This window comes from Pelodiscus sinensis, chromosome 28, assembly GCF_049634645.1.
Source record: "Pelodiscus sinensis isolate JC-2024 chromosome 28, ASM4963464v1, whole genome shotgun sequence".
NCBI classification, from domain to species: domain Eukaryota; kingdom Metazoa; phylum Chordata; order Testudines; family Trionychidae; genus Pelodiscus; species Pelodiscus sinensis.
This window is the reverse complement of record NC_134738.1, coordinates 3,317,295-3,340,336: the sequence shown is the minus strand read 5'-3', so window position 1 is coordinate 3,340,336 and position 23,042 is coordinate 3,317,295. Positions and strand designations below refer to the sequence as shown.

Genomic DNA, 23,042 nt, shown 5'->3' with positions numbered 1-23,042 from the left:
GACTTCTTGGCTGGGTGAGACTGAGTGTCTCAGTCGACCACGGCAGGAAGCGTGTGTGTCTGGGAAGAGGCCAGAGGACTGGGTCACTTCGCTGCAGCAGAGGATCTCTGGGGCTGGACTGCAGCGGGTGGGGGTTGGGGACCAAGCCACTCTAGCTGCAGCAGGGGGAGGGGGATGGCTGGAGCTGGGCCATGGTTGCCTTTGGGCCAGGAAAGAGACACCTAGTTCAGGCCGTCCCTCCCCCAGCCACCAGGCTGGAGGCTACGCCGGGTGGGGCAGCCCCGCTTGCATGGGTATCTCGAGCACCTGTTCGGTGCTAGCTAAGTAGCTGTCTGGCCGCATTGCTTACAGGGAACGTAGGTCTGTAGCGCCCCCTGCTGCATGGGCCCTGGACTCCCCGGCCCACGCAGCTCCGTCCCGCAACCCCCTTGCGATTCCGCCGCTGCTGCTGCCCACGAGGCGACGCCACGAGACGTTCAAACGTATTGTCACTTGCGGCCAGAGGCAGGGTTTTAACGCCGGCTCGCAGAGGGGAGAGGTTTGCACACTTACAGCCCTGCAGCCTGGTGTCCAGCCTGGGGTGCGGTTAGAATCCACCCCCAATGACAATCTGCCCTCTGTGGCTTCGAAGGAAGAAGACAGCCCCCGATGTCCCTTTACAAGCTACCCTACTCCCCGGGGTGAGAAAAAATCCGTCTTGACCCAAGCACTGAAACATGAGTTCCTGTGACCTTCGGCCTATGATGTTTTGTCATTCGTGTGACCGTTGCTCCTAGCAGCCCCCAGAGAGATCAGGGACGCATTGTGCTAGGTGCTGTACAAACACATCCTGAGCTCAGTCCCCGCCCCAAAGCGCTTATGGTCTGAATAGACAACACACGGGCTGAGGGGAAGGATCAAGCCGAGATCCAGCAAACGCCTTCCGCAACCTGCACCTTTGAGAAGCGACTCCCTGGTAAGTAGGGATGGAGGCACTGTGCAGGCAAGCCCACGGTCGTGCGATCCAGTCCTCCAACTTCTCTCGGAGCTACATCAATGGAGCTTTTCGACTTTTCGACTCCAGCGCTGGGAGGCCAGTCTCCTAATCCTCCATTGATTCTTGTGGCTCTTTGGTGAACCCGCTCCCTCTTGAACTGCGGACACCAGAACTGGGCACAGTGCCCGCGGTGCCAAATCGAGGTCAAATAACGTCTCTAAGCCAATGCGAGGCTACAGATGCTGAGGCACAGGAAGGGGGGAGACCCTGCCATAGCCAGTCAGTAACAAGACCCTCCATTCTGATTTCCAGTCTGCCCCAGATCCACCAGCTTAGGGCTGGGCAACCTTTTCAGCCCAAGGGTCACACCTGGGTAGGAAAATTGTATAGTGGGCCGTGGGTCATGGCGGGCCGTGGGCCATGGCTATAGGGCTGGGATAGTGGGTTTGCTGGGGTAGTGGGTTTGGGGTGCAAGGTGTGAGCTCCAGCCAGGCACTGCTTACATCAGATGGTTCCGGGGTGGGGAAATGGGGCTAAGGCAGGCTCCCTGCCAGCCCTGACTCCACATGGCTCCCAGAAACAGCTGGTCTCTTTAAGGGTATGTCTACACTACCCCGCTAGTTCGAACTAGCAGGGTAGTGTAGACATACCCTTAGGGAGTGGCTCCTGGGGGGTGGGTCCATCTGTAGGCACCACCCCCAGAGCTCCCATTGGTCACAGTTCCCTGTTCCCAGCCAATGGGATCTCTGGGGGGCAGTGCCTGCAGACGGGGCAGCCTGAGGAGAAGACCCCTCTACACCACTGCCCCCAGAGGCTGCAGGGACATGCCTGTCATTTCCAGGAGTGGCACGGGGGCCATGGCAGCAGGGGCCCTGCCTTAGCCCCACTGTGTCACCAGACTGGTAACCATGCCGGCTGAATGTGGTCTCTGAGTTGTTTGCCCACCCTTGCACTAACCACCCCCCCCCAGGGTGGGAACAGAAGTTCTGATATTAAATTAATGGAGATGCCTATCTCCTAGAACTGGAAGGGACCTTGAAAGGGTCATTGAGTCCAGTCCCCTGCCTTCTCAGCAGGATCAAGTACCATCCCTGACAAATTTTTGCCCAAAATCCCTGAATGGTCTCTGCAAGGATTGAACTCACAACCCTGGGTTTAGCAGGCCAAGGTTCAAACCACTGAGCTATCCCTCCCCCTCTAACCCCTAGTCCACATGCCTTGCACAGAGCACGGAACACAACCACTTGCCCGGTAATTTGGGAACTTTTAACAGTCAGGATCCAAAAATCGAACTGTGATTTCGTTATGTGCTCTGAATCCAGGAAGGCTTTTCAGGCAAAGCAACCAACCAACCAGCCCACCCACCCAATAGCTATGGCTTTTAGGGTTGGAGGGAACTTTTCCACATGGTGAACTTTTTCTCCATGGTGGGGACAGCTGACTACTAACCTTTATGTATCTTAGGTAGCTAGAGATCATACTTTGTCCAGGACCACAGCACCTGTGAAGATCAGAGTCTTTAATAGACGTAGCTTCACCCTATCGCCAGGAAGCAGGAAAGTGCTCTGAGCTTTATTTTACAGGTGGCAAATCATAACACAGGGACCTAGATCCTCGGAGGTGTTTGGCAGTGTTGTCTTCAAGTTGCCATTGTCAAGTCTAAGTCGAGTCTCAAGTCACTACAGTTCAAGGCTCAAGTTGAGTCTTGAGTCCCTAAAGTCACTTTCGAGTCAAGTCCCAAGTCGAGTCTCAAGTCTTAATTTAAAAAATGTCAAGTTGCTTTTGTACAAGCTGTCAATATCGATAAATAACAATAATCACGATCTGTTTTCATTTATTAACATAAATCATACTTGCCGTACTTGCTAATTACTAGTGGTCCAGCTGGGAGGCGGGGCCGCGATCGCTGCTGTGGGTGGTTTCTTACTAACAACAGAGGCATTTTCGGACAATTTTTTCACCAAGACAATTTAACAAAATTAGTAGGTCTCAAGTCAAGTCTCTTGTCACAAACAATAAACCTGAGTCGAGTCTCAAGTCGAGTCATCTAGGCGACTTAAGTCCGACTCGAGTTCAAGTCGTGGGACTTGAGTCAACAACTCTGGTGTTTGGGCACCGAACTCCTCTTTAAATCAACAGGGGTCAAGCTGTTAAGTTCCAAGGTCACATGGGCTGCCAGGGCAGAGCAGGGATTTCAAGCCAGGTGTTCTAAACATGCGAGCCACTGGCCCCACGCTGGCTGGTACAGAAACAAAGGGGTTAGTAGGACACTGTGCCCATCTTACTGCTATGTGTATAAATCCGTGGGTATCAGAGTGAGCACATCCCCTGGCATTGGCTCTCCGTTCACATTACTCAAGGTCATTGTGCTGTACAAGTGGGATGCCACCCGGGCACGTGGCATTAATACAAGTCTAGCTGATTAACTGCCTGACCTCGCCCCATCGATCCCATTCGAAATGGCAAGAGCACACACAAATCCCTTTGTGTTACAATAGAGAAGGGCTGAGCTGAGCTCAAAAAGCCATCTAAATCCCTGGCGCAAGAGTGACTCCTTTTTCAAAGAGTGAAGCTCACAGGAAAAAAAAAAGAACTAATAATGCTTACAAAACTTACACTCGGAAGAGAAAATTCCACATGGATTTGAGATTTTTTTTTACTTGGTTAAGCTCATAATTCAATAAAGCAAACACTATTTGTGGGTCCTCTAATACTTTTATTAAAAGTTGGTGGGTTTTTTCTTTTCTTTTCTTTTTTTTAAATCTGGAAGGGTAGGGCTTGTTAACTCTTTGGCTGCCCCCAGAAAGTGAGAATGCAGAAATATTAGACATTGGGCTTGATTTCCCCACTGTCTTGACGTGATTTCCACAGAGTATAAACACAAGGGCTGTGTCTAGACTGGCATGATTTTCCAGAAATGCTTTTAATGGAAACGTTTTCCGTTAAAAGCATTTTCGGAACAGAGCGTCTAGATTGGCACGGACACTTTTCCGCAAAAGCACTTTTTGCAGAAAAGCGTCCGTGCCAATCTAGACGCGCTTTTCTGCCAAAAAGCCCCGATCGCCATTTTCGCGATTGGGACTTTTTTGCGGAAAACAAATCTGAGCTGTCTACACTGGCCCTTTTGCGCAAAAGCTTTGCCCAAAAGGACTTTTGCCTAAACGGGAGCAGAATAGTATTTCTGCAAGAAGCACTGATTTCTTACAGTAGGAAGTCAGTGCTTTTGCTGAAATTCAAGCGGCCAGTGTAGACAGCTGGCAAGCTTTTCCGGAAAATCGGCTGATTTTCCAGAAAAACTGGCCAGTCTAGACACAGCCAAGATGTCAAAAGACACCAATCTGAGATGGTAGCAATTTGCACCGATTTTCTGTGCCATGCTATGCCAGGTCCATGCTATGCAATGCCAATGCCATTTCATTCAATTGCACTCTTGTTTCCCAAGTTACCAGGAATAGTAACAGCTTCAGTTCTTAAATCTACTCACGATCAAAGCATGCCTCTCACATGTTTGAGGTCCAGTCCGAGTGTCATGTGTTTGGACTGTTGCTTATCACACTGGAACGAGAACAGGGTACATCATTGATTTTCCAGTTTGGCTGTCAAAATGAAAAATCCCCCTAAAAAAAAGTTCCTTTTTGGGCAGCCTGAAAAACCCTTTTGTTTTTTCTTGCTGGGATGATAAACATGTGGAGGTGGAAGCAGAATACCATTGTGGTTGAATAAAATGTTTCAATATGAAACAAAACATTTGGTTAATTTTTTACTTTGTGTTTGAAAGCAAAATCTAGCTACATTGAACAAAAGGTCAAAATATTCTGCTTAGACTTTTTTGGAATCCCTCACCCCTTATTTTGTGGCCAAAATTATGCACTGAGTTTGACCTAAATTTGCAAGCAGTTTTAGTTGAGAATCTCAGCCATTTGCTTGAAATGGCATTTTTTTGGTGAATAAACTATTCAGCCAAAAAAAAAAAATAAAAAAAAAATCACCCAGCTCTATTTGTAACTGCAGCTTTTCCCAGACCAAAGGTAATAAACTCCGGGGCTACGTCTACACTGGCAGCTTCTTGCACAAGAACTCTTTTGTGGAAGAGTTCTTGTGCAAAAACTCTTCCAGAAGAGAGCGTCTACACTGCCATGTGCTTTTGCGCAATAGCATCCGTGCCAGTGTAGACGCTCTCTTGCGCAAGAAAGCTCGGATGGCCATTTTAACCATAGGGCTTTCTTGCGCAAGAAATTCATGTTGCCTGTCTACACTGGCCTCTTGCGCAAGAACAGTTGCACAAGAGGGCTTATTCCTGAGTGGGCGCATCATAGTTCTTGCGCAAGAAGCCCTGATTTTATACAGTAGAACGTCAGTTTACTTGCGCAAGAATACGCAGCCAGTGTAGACAGGCAGCAAGTTTTTGCACAAGAGCGGCCGTTTTGGCGCAAGATCGCGCCAGTGTAGACACAGCCCAAGGTCCTTTTATTTGCAGCCTGGTGGTGGAGCCTTTAGTGCCGTGGTGTCCAACACGTTAGTCACTAGCCAAATGTGGCTGTTTGGCCAGTTGAATGTGGCTAGTTGTCTCACAGAATTATTTATATTTTCAGAATAATATGACTAGTTTGCCATAGCAGTAGCCACTATAGTGGCTACAGCTTCAGAACTGGTTGGACACCACGGCTTTCGTGTGTGCTATTTTTCTCTGTAATCATGGGGGCTAGAAACTTTTCTTTCTTGCCAATTCTCTGTTGGAAGTCAGCAACTTTTCTAACCTTGTTTTAAAAGTCGCGATCGCACATGAGGCTGATTGAGCTCTTTGCGGTCTGCTGATATTCAGTTCTTGTACCTAGTCTTTGGTCTCCCTCTTGTTCATCTTTCACCCACAATTGTTGCAAGAGGTCTCTGGCCTCTACCAGATATGCCCATACCAACACAGCCAGGCCTCCTTCTGAGAGAGAGACTTGCATTAGACCCTTACCACCGAAAAGATTAGAAAGTTAATACAAAATTACAAATGATCGTTGAGGTGCGTATCTAATCATAGGCCTTCAGGCGCTGGGGCTTTAAGAAACGCACCAAATATTGTAAGACTCGTGATAAAATGGCCAGGGTTGGCAACACTGCAAATGTCTCATCATTACCTTGCACTTCCTACATCTATAAATTGTGTCTAGGTCTCTTGTCCTTAGAATGCAAGTTCTTTGGGGGCAGGGTCCATCTTTTTAGTTCTGTGGGCAGGGGACTGGACTCGATGACCTCTCGAGGTCCCTTCTAGTCCTAGTATTTTATGATTCTATGCAGCCTCTAGCAAATGGATCCCTCATTCTGGGGCCCCTATGTGCTAGTGAAATGCTAATAATATTTACACATTGCTCTTTACCCTAGAATATACACAGTCCTATTCCCCCATTCCACAGGCAGCTGGTTTTTTCAGCTCTATATTGGTTCGAAGCCGCTGCTGTGTTTCCAGCCAGCATGTTTCACATTCAAAACAACCTCCCTAGGCAATTTATTCCAGGGTTTAACCACCCTGACAGGTAGGAAGACTTTCCTAATGTCCAACCTAAACCTCCCTTGCTGCAATTTAAGCCCATTGCTCCTTGTCCTATCATCAGATGCCAAGAAGAACAATTTTTCTCCCTCCTCCTTGTAACACCCTTTTAGATACTTGAAAACTGCGATCATGTCTCCCCCACCCCGTCTTCTCTTTTCTAAACTAAACAAGCCCAAGTCTTTCAGTATTTCTTCATAGCTCCTGTTCTCTAGACCTTTCATCATTTTGGTTGCTCTTCTCTGAACCTTCTCCAATTTCTCCACATCTTTCTTGAAATGCAGTGCCCAGAACTGGACACAACACTCCAGTTGAGGTCTAACCAGTGCAGAGTAGAGCGGAAGAATGACTTCTCATGTCTTGCTCACAACACTCCTGTTAATCCATCCCAGAATCACGTTTACTTTTTTTGCAACGGTGTCACACTGTTGACTCATATTTAGCTTATGGTCCACTCTGCCCCCTTGATCCCTTTCTGCAGGACTCCTTCCTAGACAGTCACTTCCCATTCTGTGTGTGTGACTCTGATTGTTCTTTCCTAAGTGGAGCACTTTGCATTTGTCCTTATTAAACTTCATCCTATTTACCTCAGACCATTTCTCTGGTTTGTCCAGATCAGTTTGAATTATGGCCCTCTCCTCCAAAGCACTTGCAACCCCTCCCAGCTTGGGATCATCTGCAAACTTAATAAGCGTACTCTCTATGCCAATATCTAAATCCACATAAGAACATAAGAAGAACATAAGAATGGCCATACTGAGTCAGACTAAAGGTCCATCCAGCCCAGTACCCTGTCTGCTGACAGTGGCCAATGCCAGGTGCCCCAGAGGGAGCGAATTGAACCGGTAATGATCAAGCGATCTCTCTCCTGCCATCCATCTCCACCCTCTGACAAACAGAGGCTAGGGACACCATGCCTTACCCATACTGGCTAATAGCCATTAAAGGACTTAACCTCCATGAATCTATCTAGTTCTCTTTTAAACCCTGTTATAGTCCTAGCCTTCACAACCTCCTCAGGCAAGGAGTTCCACAGATTGACTGTGCGCTGTGTGAAGAAGAACTTCCTTTTATTTGTTTTAAACATGCTGCCCATTAGTTTCATTTGGTGACCCCTAGTTCTTATATTATGGGAACAAGTAAATAACTTTTCCTTATTCACTTTCTCCACACCACTCATGATTTTATAGACCTCTATCATACCTCCTCTTTTCCAAGCTGAAAAGTCCCAGTCTCTTAAATCTCTCTTCATATGGGACACGTTCCAAACCCCTAATCATTTTAGTTGCCCTTCTCTGAATCTTTTCTAATGGCAGTATATCTTTTTTGAGATGAGGAGACCACATGGCTGTGTCTAGACTGGCCAGTTTTTCCAGAAAATCAGCCGTTTTTCCGGAAAAACTTGCCTGTTGTCTACACTGGCCGCTTGAATTTCCGCAAAAGCACTGACTTTCTACTGTAAGAAATCAGTGCTTCTTGCAGAAATACTATTCTGTTCCCGTTCAGGCAAAAGTCCCTTTTGCGCAAAGCTTTTGCACAAAAGGGCCAGTGTAGACAGCTCAGATTTGTTTTCTGCAAAAAATCCCCGATCGCGAAAATGGCAATCGGGGCTTTTTTGCGCAAAAGAGCGTCTAGATTGGCACAGACGCTTTTCCGCAAAAAGTGCTTTTGCGGAAAAGCGTCCGTGCCAATCTAGATGCTCTGTTCCAAAAATGCTTTTAACGGAAAACTTTTCCGTTAAAAGCATTTCCGGAAAATCATGCCAATCTAGATGCAGCCCATCTGTACGCAGTATTCAATATGTGGGCTTACCATGGATTTATATAAGGGCAATAAGATATTCTCCGTCTTATTCTCTATCCCTTTTTTAATGATTCCTAACATCCTGTTTGCTTTTTTGACTGCTGCTGCACACTATGTGGATGTCTTCAGAGATCTATCCACGATGACTCCAGGATCTCTTTCCTGATTAGTTGTAGCTAAATTAGCCCCCATCATATTATATGTATAGTTGGGGTTATTTTTTCCAATGTGCGTTACTTTACATTTATCCACATTAAATTTCATTTCCATTTTGTTGCCCAGTCACTTAGTTTGGTGAGATCTTTTTGAAGTTCTTCACAGTCTGCTTTGGTCTTAAATATCTTGAGCAGTTTAGTATCGTCTGCAGACTTTGCCACCTCACTGTTTACCTTTCTCCAGATCATATATGAATATGTTGAATAGGATTGGTCCTAGGACTGATACTTGGGAAACACCGCTAGTTACCCCCTCCATTCTGAAAATTTACCATTTATTCCTACCCTTTGTTTCCCGTCTTTTAACCAGTTCTCAGTCCATGAAAGGATCTTCCCTCTTATCCCATGACAACTTAATTTATGTAAGAGCCTTTGGTGAGGGACCTTGTCAAAGGCTTTCTGGAAATCTAAGTACACTATATCTACTGGATCCCTCTTGTCCACATGTTTGTTGATCCCTTCAAAGAACTCTAATAGATGAGTAAGACATGATTTCCCTTACAGAAACCATGTTGACTTTTGCCCAACAAATTATGTTCTTTTATGTGTCTGACAATTTTATTCTTTACTATTGTTTCAACAATTATCCTCAATGAAGATATTGAACAGAACCAACCCCAAAACAGACCCCTGTGGAACCGCACTTGTTACGCCCTTCCAACATGATTGGGAACCATTAATAACTACTCTCTGAGGATGGTTATCCAGCCAGTTATGCACCCACCTTACAGTAGCCCCATCTAGGTTGTATTTCCCTAGTTTACTGATAAGAAGGTCATGCGAGATCGTATCAAATGCTTTACTGAAGTCTAGGTTATACCATGCCTACCACTTCTCCCTGATCCACAAGACTCATTATCCTATCAAAGAAAGCTATCAGATTGGTTGACATGATTTGTTCTTTACAAATCCATGCTGGCTGTTACCTATCACCTTCTTATCTTTCAGATGTTTGCAGATTAATTCCTTAATTACCTGCTCATTATCTTCCCTGGCACAGAAGTTAAACTGACTGGTCCTGTTGTTCTTATTTCACTTTTTATAGATGGGCACTAGACTTGCCCTTTTCCAGTCTTCTGGAATCTCTCCCAACTTCCATGATTTTTCAAAGATGATAGCTAAAGGCTCAGACACCTCCTCTATCAGCTCCTTGACTGTTCTAGGATGAACTTCATCAGGGCCTGGTGACTTGCAGACATTTAACTTTTCTAAGTAATTTTAGACTTGTTCTTTTTTTATTTTAACTTCTACAGTGCCCCCATTTCCACTACCACTTACTATGTTAGGCATCCCGTCACCATCAATCTTCTTGACAAAAATGGGAACAATGGTGAGAAATTTTGGGACTCAGTGCAAATCAAGAATTCCATGTCCTATGTCCCGGGGAGGCAGAATATAATGAACTGTGTTGGAATTTGGCTAGGACACCAACATAAGAACAGCCACACTGGATCGGATCAAAGGTCCATCTAGCCCACTATCCTGTCTTCTGACAGTGGCCAATGCCATGTTCCCCCAGAGGGATTGAACAGAACAGGGAATCATCCAGGCCTGGTCTACACTACGGGATAAATTCGAATTAAGATACACAACTTCAGCTACGTTAATTGCGTAACTTACGTCAAAGCATCCTAACTCAAATTTTGCACTATCCACACTGAGGAAAGCCAAAGGGAGCATGCTCTCCTTTCGACTTCCCTTTCTCCTCCTAGAAGCAGGAATACTGGCATTGAAGGGAGCACCCTCTCACTTCGAATTAGCATGTCTTCAGTAGACCAGCTAATTCAAACCCCGGAAGATCGATGGCAGCTGCTTCGAATTTCTCTGTAGCGTAGACATGGCCCAAGTGATCCTACCCTGTCACCCATTCCCAGCTTCGGAAAAACAGAGGCTAGGGACGCCATTCCTACCCATTGTGGCAAATAGACACTGGTGGACCTTAGCGACATAAATCTATCTAGCTCTTTTTTGAACCCTATTAAAGTCCTAGTCTTCACCGCATCCTCTGGCAAGGAGTTCCACAAGTTGACTGTGCACTGAGTGAAGAAAAACTTCCTTTTGTTTGTTTTAAACCTGCTGTTTTGTTTGTTTAATTTCATTTGGTGACCCCTAGTTCTTATATAGTGGGAATAAGTAAATAACTTTTCCTTATTCGCTTTTTCCACACCAGTCATGATTTTATAGACCTCTCTCATAACCCCTCTTAGTCTCCTCTTTTTTGTTGCCCTTTTTGAACTTTTTCCAATGCCAAGATCTCTTTTTTGAGACAAGGCAACCACATTTGTACACAGTATTCAAGATGCGGGCGTAGCATGGATTTATAGAGAGGCAGTAAGATATTCTCTGTTATTGTCTGTCCCTTTTTTAATGTACATGAGACGTAACACAGCCAATCCATTGCAAAAAAGGACCAGGATGAGGTCTGTAATGCGGGAACCAAGACATTGGTAAAGCGTCTCCTCAGAAAGACTGCAACCCTAGCAACAGCAATGCTCTATCTCCCGGCGAAGGACAGTCATCTCATTATTAACTCGGGGAGGGGGAAGCCATCTACTGAACCATCCACACAACCTCCAGCAGCGCAGTGTCTCCTAACTCTCCTCTGTGTCAGTGATGACGTAGACAGGAAGCCATAGCACGTCATCTTGTACCTAGCATAATGGGGTGTGGTACCTACCTGGGGCCTCGAAGCGCTACCTCAATATCATGCCCTACTGAATCACCAGGGCTTGTGATCTGTCCCCTCCTTACCTGGCAGATTCTTTCCACTCCATTTCTTCCCCGTCGTGCTGCAGCGTGTCCATCTCAGTGAACAGGGTGGGGTTTGCAGGCTCGTCGTCTTCGCCCAGGATGTAGCGAAGGCGTTCAGCAGCTGGAGACACTAAAGCGAGGAGATAAAAGAGTTTCTTTTAACTCTGGGCAACTGGGAATGGGTCCGGCTTGGGAATCGCGCCAGGAACCTTGTGAGAAATGGGATTTCTGGTCCACATCCTGGTTCTAGCCATAGATTCAGAGCTCAAGGTCAGAAGAGACCACTGGATCGTACTTCTCACCTCCTACAGAGCGCAGACCAACACCCGCACTCCAAGTCCAGCCGCCAGATTAAGACCAAAGCGCTACAGACTCCAGGAGAATAAACCATTATGCGCCACAGGTAGAGAACACAAGCGGCAGAGAACTGATTGAGTGAGAACTATCTATCCAGACAAGAAATACAAAGAGGCTACGTCTACACTGGCATGAATTTCCGAAAATGCTTTTAACGGAAAAGTTTTCCATTAAAGCATTTTCGGAAAAGCACGTCTAGATTGGCAGGATGCTTTTCCGCAAAAGCCCTTTTTGCAGAAAAGCGTCCGTGGCCAATCTAGACGCGGTTTTCCACAAAAAAGCCCCAATCGCCATTTTTGCGATCGGGGCTTTTTTGCGGAAAACAATACTATGCTGTCTACACTGGCCCTTTCGCGCAAAAGTCTTTCGGAAAAAGACTTTTGCCCGAACAGGAGCAGCATAGTATTTCCGGAAAAGCACTGATGATTTTACAGGAGATCATCAGTGCTTTTCCGGAAATTCAAGCGGCCAGTGTAGACAGCTGGTAAGTTTTTCCGCAAAATCATTTGATTTTGCGGAAAAACTTGCCAGTCTAGACACAGCCAGAGTGTTTGGTTGTGATCATTTGGGGATTTCAAACTCAGTCCAAGAAACAAAGCAAGACAATGGAATTGGTTTCTCCAAAACGTTTTGTGGTTTGAGTTTTGGGTGGCGATTCAGATCAGTGATTTAATCAAACCTGGCCATCGGTTGGGGAAATGTTCTTGGATTTCATTTCCGTTTTGTGCCTGCTGAAAATTTGACCTGGGAGACCTCGCTGGGAATATTGGGCAGTAGCGACTGCAGCAGCCTTCTTATTGGCCAAAAGCCCAACTGGAGTGGTTCACTTGTGAAGCCCAAGCAGCACCAGCCTGGCCGTAGGTTTTCTAGGAAAGACACTGGGAAGGCTAAGGGGGTATTTCTGATGGCAAACAAAGGTGATTCAGCATTTCCAGAGAAGCAAGATGAGTCAGCCCGGCCCACAAAGGTTGGAGCAACAGAAAGGAGGGTAGCGGTGGAGGAGGGGACAGGCATAGCTTAGCTCCTGACATGAAAAGGACATTTAGAGGACAATAAGCCGTTTGAGGGGACAACTCATTCAGAAACAAGAGGCCCATTGAGGAGCACGGGAGGCCAAGCTTCCTCACACAAAGAAGGTTTGAAATATAGAACAACTGGCAAAAATAATGAACAGAGGGAGCATGCTTGATGGTGCTAACCAGTGGTGCAGCCACCAGCTACAGTCAGAGGGTGAAACCCCGGCCCGTGTGAGTCAGCTCGTTGGACCTGCTGGGGGAGAAACGGGATACAACGCTGTACATACCCGCTGATGCTGTTTGTGTTTCCTGTCGGCTAGAGGGGGCAGGCAGGTTTCTGAGGCAGGAAGGATGAGAAAGGGTTCCCAAATGTCAGGGAGAAATTCTGGCTTTGCAGCAATGGCTGGCTCAGGGGACTTTGGCCCTCCAAGTCACCAGCTAGAATCCAGCCCCGACTGCCAGATACTCCCCATTTCCATCACTGCTGCCTGCTGGTCTACGTGACATAAATTCCCCTCTGTTCAGCACTGGTGAGGCCACATCTGGAGTGTTGCATCCAGTTTTGCCCTCCTCCCCCGCCACTACGGAAAGGATATGAACAAATTGGAGAGAGTTCAGTGGAGGGCAGTGAAAATGTTTAGGAAGGGGGGCACATGACTTATGAGGAGAGGCTGAGGGGTTTGGGCTTATTTAGTCAGCAGAAGAGAATAGTGAGGGGGGATTTGATAACAGCCTGCAGCTCCCTGCCGGTGGGTTCGAAAGAGGCTGGAGAGAGGCTGTTCCCAGTGGTGGCGGATGGCAGAACAAGGAGCAATGGTCTCAAGTTTCAGTGGGGGAGGTCTAGGTTGGATATTAGGAAAACATATTTAGCTAGGAGGGTGGGGAAGCACTGGGATGGGTTTGCTAGGGTAAAGGTGGAATCTCCATTCCTGGAAGTTTTTAAGTCCCAACTTGACAAAGCCCTGGCTGGGATGATTGAGTTGGGGTTGGTCCTGCTTTAGGCAGGGGGTTGGACTTGACTCCTGAGGTCTCTTTCAGCCCTGGGATTCTTTGATTCTATGAGTTGGGTGCAGTCCAGTCCCAGTCCATATCATAAAAAATGCCATCCTGTCACCTTAGTGGCTTGGGTGGAGAAGTCAAAACTCGACCGGGTGATGGAGACTGAACTCTCCCACCCCCAAGATGAGGCACAAGAAAGCCACAGCCTACTCTGTGCTGGGCCAGCTTTGCAGTTAAACAGGACATACGCGTCCACAGCTCTCAACCCAGCACCTTTTCTCAGCCCTGTAAGAAACGAGAAAGGCAGGTCTCTACCACAGGGAGAATTTTGTCGCCCTGTTTTCTATGCTTTGTTTCCCCCCACCCCCAGACACTGAGCCGAAACATGAGGCCGTTGCACAGACAAGACTTCCATTGATGCCATTCGGAGTTTTGCCGGAGGGAGCCCTGTACAAATTCTTGTTTCTGCCATGTGGGATTATCCATTCCCCTATCTTTCAGCCCTCAGATTTAAACCAGTTTCAGGACTCTCCTCTCTTCCTCTATTCTTGGGTTTTCATTTTCCTTCTCAGCATTTTCGTTCTCTCGGTCTCAGAAAGAAAGCGAAACTCTGCTGTCGAGAGAGAAATTTTCTTAGGAAGGTTGCACTCTTGCTCTCCTTCCGTCTCAGCGCCTCCCTTTCTTGCTTCCCTTACGGCTCAAGCCTCGGGAGCCAAGCCCAAGGCTTCAGTCACAACAAATTAACTTTGTTTCCCCGTGAAGCGTGGCGGGGAGGAAAGAAACGCCGAGACAAGCACCGCGACTGAGCGGCTGCGTCAGAGTAAGCTTAGGCCTCTGGCTGGGGCGTGCGGACACAGTTCTCAGCAGCACAGAACATTTTTAATTACCGCTAGAGCCAGTTCATTCCCTTTGAATTGTTCCGCCTGAGTGGCTCTAATGCATTCCCTGTGGCTGTGTGAGGGGGGCAGGAAGGGGAAGAGAGCGACTTGTCCTGCTTGCTTCATCACTGAGCAAGCTGGATGGATTTTCTCTGAAATCTCCGTGTTCACATGCTTTTAGGTCTCTTGGCAGCATGCAACAGCCAGCTCTCTGCTAATCTCCCACACACCAGCAGTGGGTTCAGAACGGCTACTGTCGCCAGGGTAGGAGAAACATGGCCTAATGATCTGGCTACTGGGCTAGCAGCTACCATCTCCTCTGTTCTCGTAGCATCTCACCTCTGCAGCTAGCAATTCTTAGCATTTAAGACAAATGACAATCCATTATTATAACACAGCTTGATTTCCCACACAACACAGCCCAGGAAAGTCCTGAAGGGGCAGGGGTTTACCCATCCCCACTGGGTAAATGAACACCGCTGGGTCCATGATCAATAACAACATAGCAGTGCTTTGTGCCTCAGTTTCCCCACTTGAGTCAGAGAGATAATGAGGCTGCTGTTCTCTGCGAAGAGCTTTGAGATCCACTGATGAACACTGCTAGATAAAAGCTCTGCATTGTGATTAGGATGTCTCCTACTACGCTAACGTTAGCTAAATTCCACTGGTGGTTGCAACAATCGGAGCACGGATGTTGACAAGATGTTTTTTTCTCACTGCTCAGAGCAGATCTAGACACTGGTTTACACTAGGCTTCCCCACCATTGATACTGGTGTAGGGAACTGGTGCAATAATCATCGTAGGTGGTGGTAATAAAATTGCCATGCAGAAAAGGCCCTAGGAGCCGACATTCACAGTTCCAGGAGCAGCTGTCTGAGGAGTGCTTGCATAGGCAACCCTCATGGGACCTGTTCTCAGTCTCTAAGTCTGGAGCGGAGAACCTTTTTTGGGTTGGGAGCCACTGACTCCCATGAAAAAATCAGTCAGGGGCTGCAGAAAAGTGAGAAATAAAAAAAAAAACCCTCACTGATGTGACCCCCGACGGGGAAGCCGAAAGACACGCCCCACTTTCCCCTCGCACACCAGAGCCTGGGGGGGCCCAGGCTAGTAGATTCTGGGGACCCTCTGGGCTCTGGGGTGGGCCAAAAATGAGGGGTTCAGTGTTTAGAAGGGGAAGTGGGTTTGGGGTGTGGGATCTGGGAGGGAGGGAGGGTGCAGGAGTGGAGTGAGGGTGCGGGATCTGGGCAGTGGGGGGCGCTTACCTGACATAGCACCCCAGGGACACACGTGGCTCTGTGCTCCCAGGCACTGCCCCCTGCTGCTCCTATTGGCCATGATTATAGCCAATCAGAGAGGCGGGGGAAAAGCCTCTAGGCAGTGCTTTGCTGTGCTGACATTTCCTCAGCTGCGGGAAGTGGGGGGGAAGCAGAAGTCCACAGAGCCACTTCCCCCCGCCTCACTCCCCGCCAGGCAGAGCCTGTGGTTGGACCCGGCCCCAGCTTGCCTGACTCTGCCCAACGAGGCTTGGGGCTCCCCCACAATGGGGAGCCAGCACTGGAGCTCCAACCCCACAGGGGGCTGCAGCGCTGGAGCACCAGGGCAGACTCTTCAGTGCTATGGGGGGAGCCCTGAGCCTGAGGGGCCAGATCCAGGCAAGTTGAGGGTTCCCTACCCCTGCTCTGAGCTATGAAAAAGTCAGGAAGAAGAATAGAGTGGTCGTGCTTCCGGAGTTCTGGGGCCATGCTGTGTAATGTGGTGGAACATGAGAAGCTTTCTGTAGATTACCTGAAGCATTGTACTGAACTGGAGAGGTAATTACAGCTGTCGAATTCTATCAGATGGTTTAGAAAACCCACACAAAGGGTCACGTTCATCATGAAATTCTACAGGCCTTTCAGAGCAATTTCTAGGGCGCCCAATTACGTTTCTATGACCCCTGTTGTTTCCATCCCTATTACAGCATAGTGGACTGTTACATGAATGGAGGGGTCTTGGGGAAAGAGGAGGCCTTCAGGGGACCCATTAACAACTTCAGTGTTAGGAAGGCTGATTGGTAAATATGACTGGGGTAATTCTCCCAGGTGAATGATTCTAAACTAGTACCAGCTGCTAAAGCTTACGGAAGGAGAACTAAAATGGGGATAACCAGAGAAACCCTGTGTGCTCATGGAATGTCACAGGGAATATGTGACTAGAAAGGGCCCTGAAACACAGCACATAAGCAAGTTCAAGGCCTCATGTGCAATGTAACCAAGACCCACACTGGCTTCTAAATGTGCAGTTGTAACCCATTGGTCAGCATGTGTCATAGACTCCTCTCTGCCCCAATCTGAAGAGGAACTCCTGCAATCCTTGGATGCCTAAACAAGAGAATCTCGAGTAGGAGCAGAGAGGTGGGTTTCCCTTCTGGATCTGGCACTGGTGTGTCTGCTGGTGGAATACTGTACCCAGATCTGTGCCCACAATTCAAGAAGAATGTTGATAAACTGGAGAGGAAAGAGCCACACGAATTATTAGAGGATTAGAAGACAAGCCTTACAGCAGGGCTACTCAACACGTGGCCTGTGGGCTGCATGTGGCCTGTGGCCCATTTGTTTGCAGCTCACAATGTGATTTGGGTTTTCGTGGGGCTCAACACGCAGCCCACGGCCTCCACTGGAAACACGCTCCACAACGGCAAATCAATATAATGGTCTTCTCCTGATATGTGTTTTAGTAATTAAATTCCTGGCCTGTCATTGCTCATTAAAAGTGCTGTCATATGGGTGGAAATTGGGTAAATATTTTATTAATATCAGCAGAACTGACTTAAATGGGGCCTGCATGTTGTGTAGTCTTGCCTTAATCTTTGTATTCATGCGCATCTGTGTGAAAGGCTACATTTATACTGCAGGCTTCTTGTGCAAGAACCTTTTTGTGGAAGAGATCTTCCATAAAAAGTTCTTGCGCGAGAGAGTGTCCACACTGCATGGACGCTCTTGCGCAAGAAAGCTCTGATGGCCATAAACAGAATGGCCATCAGAGCACCTGTGCTTTTCCCGGTATGCTCTTTTTGCACAAGAAACCCCTGTTTGCCATACATACACACTTTTTTGAGCAAGAGCTCTTGCACAAAAAGGCTAATTCTTCGTAGAAAGAGGAATAACTCTTGCGCAAAAAGCCCTCTCTTATGATGGACTGTAAATGTTCTTGCGCAAAAATGCGTTTGTAATGTGGATGCTCCATGAGTTTTTGCGCAAAACCTGCTGTTTTTGCACAAAACCTCTGCAGTGTAGATGTAGCCAAAGAAGCTATTTGCATATATATTTGCATATATATTTGCATGTATATGAAACCACATTTAAGTTGCGGCCCTCGGCATGTGCTGTGAGTATCATTGTGGCACCCGGAGCTTCCAAAGTTAAGTAGCCCTGACTTACAGTGATAGATGCAAGGAGATGAATCTTTATAGCATAACCAAAAGAAGGCTACTGGGCGACTTGATTATAGTCAGTAAGTACCTACATCGGGAACAAATCTTTAGTAATGAGCTCTTCAATCTAGCCAAGAAAGGTATCACAATCCAATGGCCAGAAGTTGAAGCTAGACAAATACTGACTGGACAGAAGGCATGCCTTTTTAGGGTGTGTCTAGACTACTGAGTTTTGTCGACAAAAGTGGACTTTTGTCGACAAAACTATACCAGCGTCTACACTACCACTGAGTTCTGTCGACATAACGTCGACAGAACTCAGCAGTTTTGTCGACGCTGGTAAACCTCATTTTACGAGGCATAACACCTTCTGTCGACAGAGTTCTGTTGACAGAAGGTGTTATTGCCTGTAGGGTTGTGTCTAGACTACAGGGTTTTGTCGACAAAGCAGCTTGCTTTGTCGACAGAACTCAATGTGTCTAGACGCTCTATGTCGACAGAAGTTTTGTCGACAGATACTGTCGACAAAACTTCTGTCAACAAAACCCTGTAGTCTAGACGTACCCTCTAGCACTGGTACAATTTAACAAGGGTCATGGTGAAATCTCCATCACTGGCCATTTTTAAATTGAGATTGGACATGGAGTAAAAGATCTGCTCTAGAAATCATTCTGGGGGAAGGTCAGAAAAGATGACCATAATGGTCCTTTCTGGCTTTGGAATTGGTGAAATCTGTGAAGCTCTGGAGGTCCCCAGTTCTATCTCCTTGATGTGGACCACTGATAGGGCCTACCTGTCACTGGAAGACTCTCTTGAACTGTCAATGCTGCCAGCATTTCGGTTGTTGGGTTTAGTGCGTGCGAGCCAGTTGCTTGCTGGTGTCTGATAGACAGGTCAACCTAGACCTGGTGGTTCCTTCTGACTTTCAACTCTGTGATGAACTGAGTAGCTCTAGACAAGGCAGCCAAGAAATGAGTCATTCATCTAGCTACCTATGTAAGCGGGACACAGCCGTGTCTCCTGGGTATCCTTGTCTGGAAGGCAAAGATGCTAAGGGAGGTAAGAGGCCCTTCTAGCAGCAGCCCTCCCCCAACACTGAGTCTCAGTCCACCTGAGGGTAATCTTTATTGATATTGGGGGGATTTGCAGGAGACAGAAGAAAAAGCAGGGAGACGGGGTCTTCCAAATAACAGCAATCTTATCGGGTCTGGAGGCTTTCCCTGTTCTTAAGATTCCTAACAATCTGTTCACTTAACGGCCTGCTTTATACAGAGCAGAACGCACCAGTCCCTGCAGGTCCCAAGACTCTCGCTAGGAATCTGGCAGAAGAGCGGGCCACGTGCCTGGTGTGTTGGAATGCCATTCACTCGTGCTATTTGGGTCCGCTTCCAAACAGCTGAAAAATGCCTGCGGCGGAGGAATACCTTCGTTCAAAGGTAATACCACTTACGGAATTCCCAAGGGAGAGATCCTTGGGCCAACTTCAAGGCGGTAATTGTACGTGTACTTTATCGCACGGCCCGTCCAGAGGTGCAACAACTTGGGGGTGGGGGAGACAGCAGGAGCAAAGATACAGGAGTTTGGAAGCTATGTTGAGAGGGGGCATCAACAGAAGAGCCCAAATTGATGGAGACGTGTCCTTTCTCTCCCCTGAGTGGTTACACCAAAGGGCACATAAGAAACAAGGTACAAAAAATATATGGAGTATCACGAGCTTTTGTGGGCAAAACTCACTTCTTCAGATGAGCTGGAGTGGAAAAAAAGGGAAACCCAGAATTTATAACAGAAAAAGAAGGGAGAGAAAAAAAAAAGTACCTGTCAGTTGTAGTGCTGGTACTCAAATCATACTCATTAGCACCAGCACTACAATTGACAGGTACTTTTTTTTCCCCTCTCCCTTCTTTTTTTGTTATAAATTCTGAATTTCTGTTTTTTCCACTCCAGCTCATCTGAAGAAGTGGGCTTTGCCCATGAAAGCTCACAATACTCTCTCTATTGTTAGTTTTTAAGGTACCACAGAATTACTCATGGTTTTTAAAGTTACAGATGAACACGGCTTCCCCTCAGACTTTGTAACTTAGGCAGAACCACTACATTAGTGGTGGGGAAAATTCCCAGGCTGCTTAATTCCTGCGCATCGTACTAGATTCGGATTGGTGGCTCACAGTGGTCAGGGCAGGTCTAATATAGGAATTTTAAAAATCAAAAACATTTTCCCCCTTTCTAGCAATCAACACATGGGAAAGAGGTGTGGCAACATTCGGCCCTTCGCGTTATAGAAAGGCGGGATCAAAATGCTCAATGATGGGGCTTAGTATTGAAGTTCCAGACCCACTGGGATGGGGAAGAATGAATGAGTGAAGAAAACACACTTGAGGTACATTCCTAAGTGGCAGCAACACCTCTTTGAATAGCCAGCCTCTTTCCTGCCCTTGCGGCATTGCTGCCAGGAGCATGTTCACTAGCGTGGTGTCCATTCTCATGTATAAATTCCCACCCCTTCCCATGGGAGACTATTCCACACACCAGTAACCTCACTCTGGTCTTCAGCCGAACCGCTCTCTTCATTGATTTACCGCTTTAGTTGATCCCTCCCCATTCCTGGGTGCTTACAGCCTGCAGGTCGTTCCAGGTGGTTTAGAGCAGGGGTTCCCAACCTTTTTAATCCAAGGGACCAGCAAAGCCATTCACAAACTTTTGGCGGACTGGTAACATTTTATTTGCATATTTTCACATTCATTATGCAAATGAATATTCAAATAAAATGTTACCAGTCTGCCAAACGTTGTGAATGGGTTTGCCGGTCCGTGGTTTAAAAAGCCTCGGCTCCCAGAATCCCCAGTGCCAGCCCCAACCCCTAAACCCCTCACCCCTCCACTAGCGCCCAGCACAAGCCACTGACCCTAGAGTCCCCTGCACCCAACCCTCAGTGCCAGCCTCTCACCCTCAGACTTTCCTAGTGCCAGCCCCTCTGCCCCAAACACCTCAGTGACAGCCTCCTGTTTCCAGAACCCTACTGCACCCCATCCCCCCGTTCCCCATGCCAGCCCCCAGTCCTCAGTACCAGCCCTGCCCCGCTAGCCCCCTCACTACTAGCCCCACCCCCAGAGTGCCAGCTCCCCATGCTGGATGTCACAGTGCCCCTCAGTGTCAGCCCCCCAGAACTAGCCCCACTCCCAGAGCCCCTGTGCCTGCCCCACCCCTCTCACCTAGTCCTGCCGCTGCCTCCCAGCCCCCACCCGAGTGCCGTGGCAGCTGGGCCCCAGCTGAGCACCGCGGCAGCTTCCACACAGCACTTGGCCCTGGCTGAGCACTGCAGCTGCCTCGCCAGCTGCTGGAACCAGAAGGAGAAGTCTCATTGTGGCCCCTGTTCCAGCAAACCTGCCAGGCCACTCACCCTGAGGCTGCGTGGGGAACACTGGCGGGCGGGGCTCATTACTGACTGGGGATGTGGCCTAGCAGTGTGCAGTCCGGCAGGCAGGAGTTCACGGCCCGCCGCTGGTCCTCAGACCGGCGCTGGTTTAGAGTGACCCATGGCCACACTAAGCAATTCCACTTCTTTTAGTCTTTCCTCCTAAACCAGGCTCTCTCCTGATTCTTCATCTCCCTTCTTTCAGAACTCCCTCCCGTTCACATCCGAGCCAGGACATGCACAGGAATGACCATACTACTCAAGGTGTGGTCATGCCAAAATCAGCCAGGTTGGTGCTTTTTTGAAAACCACCAGTTATTGGTGGTGGCGGTGATGTCACAATTGCAGGTTGGGACTGCGGACTGAGCTGACATACACAAGCCCGTTCCAATCTACCTAGCTTGGGTCCTGGATCAGTGCATGGCCTGCCATCACACCCTGTGAATGCAATATAGACACACCCTTAGGCCCTAAGTCCTCTTTCAAACGGACTAAGCCACTATGGTCCAGATTCTCTAAGGGTATGTCTATACTGCAGCATTATTTCAAAATAACTTTACTGTGTAGACATACCCTTAGGCTACGTCTACACTGGCCCCAAATTCCGGAAAAGGGATGCAAAGCAGGTAAGTCAGAATAGGGAAATCCGCGGGGGAATTAAATATCCCCCGCGGATTTAAATAAACATGTCCGCCGCTTTTCTTCCGGCTTGGGGAAAAGCCGGAAAAAAGGGTCTAGACTGGCCCACTTCCTCAGATCAAATAGTGGAAGAAAATTGTCACAACAGTATATACCAAAGGATACAATTTAAAAAAGCTCATCACCTATTAAACCATCTTGTTAGTCTTTAAAGTGCTACATAGTCCTGTTTTTTATTTCAGCTACAGCAGACTAACACGGCTACATTTCTATCCTTAGTGATTTAGGCTTCTAACTCCCATTGATTAAAAGTTTCAGAGGAGTAGCCGGGTTAGTCTGTAACAGAAAAAACTTAAACAACGACAAATGGTCCTGCAGCACCTTAGAGACTAGCACCAAATGTAGATGGTGTTGTGAGCTTTCGTGGGCACAACCCACTTCTTCAGATGAATATGGAGTTTTGAGAATTTTACCCCTGGTGTAATGTCTCCCCATTCTGGGATATGATGCCTTGGCAGAAATCAGACAGAAAACCAGATTCTTGGCTAGTGTGAATCAGTGTCACTCCATGGATGCTACTGACCCAGGTTCAGTGAGGCCAAAGGAGCTATGCCAATTTACACGTAGGCCTGGTCTACACTAGACCAGGAAGGTTGGCGTAAGGTATATAACTCCACGTAAAGTGTGTAGCTGGAGTCGGCTTAGCTTAAGTCAAGCCTTGGTGGAGTCGATACTGTAGAAGGCCAATGGGAGCAAACATTCCAGTCAGCTTCCTTTAGTCCTCACGAAAGGAGGAGTACTAGATGCCGGCGGGAGCTGCCCTTAGTGTTAGACTTACAGATCTATATTAGACCTCAGGAGCGTGGATCTTCTGGTCAGTACAGACGTGCCCTGAGTGTGGTTCTGGCCCATGGCAATTATTTATGAAAACAGAATGAATGAAAGGTAGAGAATGGCAATTTCAGAAAAACTCCCTCAGGACTCATCCACATGAGTGTGGCACTAGCATAACGTGAGGTGTGAAGCGACCCTGTAGGATGGCACAAG

At 47.6% G+C, this 23,042-nt stretch overlaps 1 protein-coding gene across 1 annotated transcript in view; it reads right to left on the bottom strand.

The window, feature by feature from the left end:
• SLC4A5 (solute carrier family 4 member 5) overlaps positions 1-23,042 on the bottom strand; it is a 128,699-nt gene that overhangs the window by 93,966 nt on the left and 11,691 nt on the right. Inside the window, exon 3 of the mRNA XM_075911067.1 lies at positions 11,282-11,411. Within this exon, the coding sequence (XP_075767182.1) occupies positions 11,282-11,411 (130 nt within the window). The remainder of the gene's footprint in view (positions 1-11,281; positions 11,412-23,042) is intronic.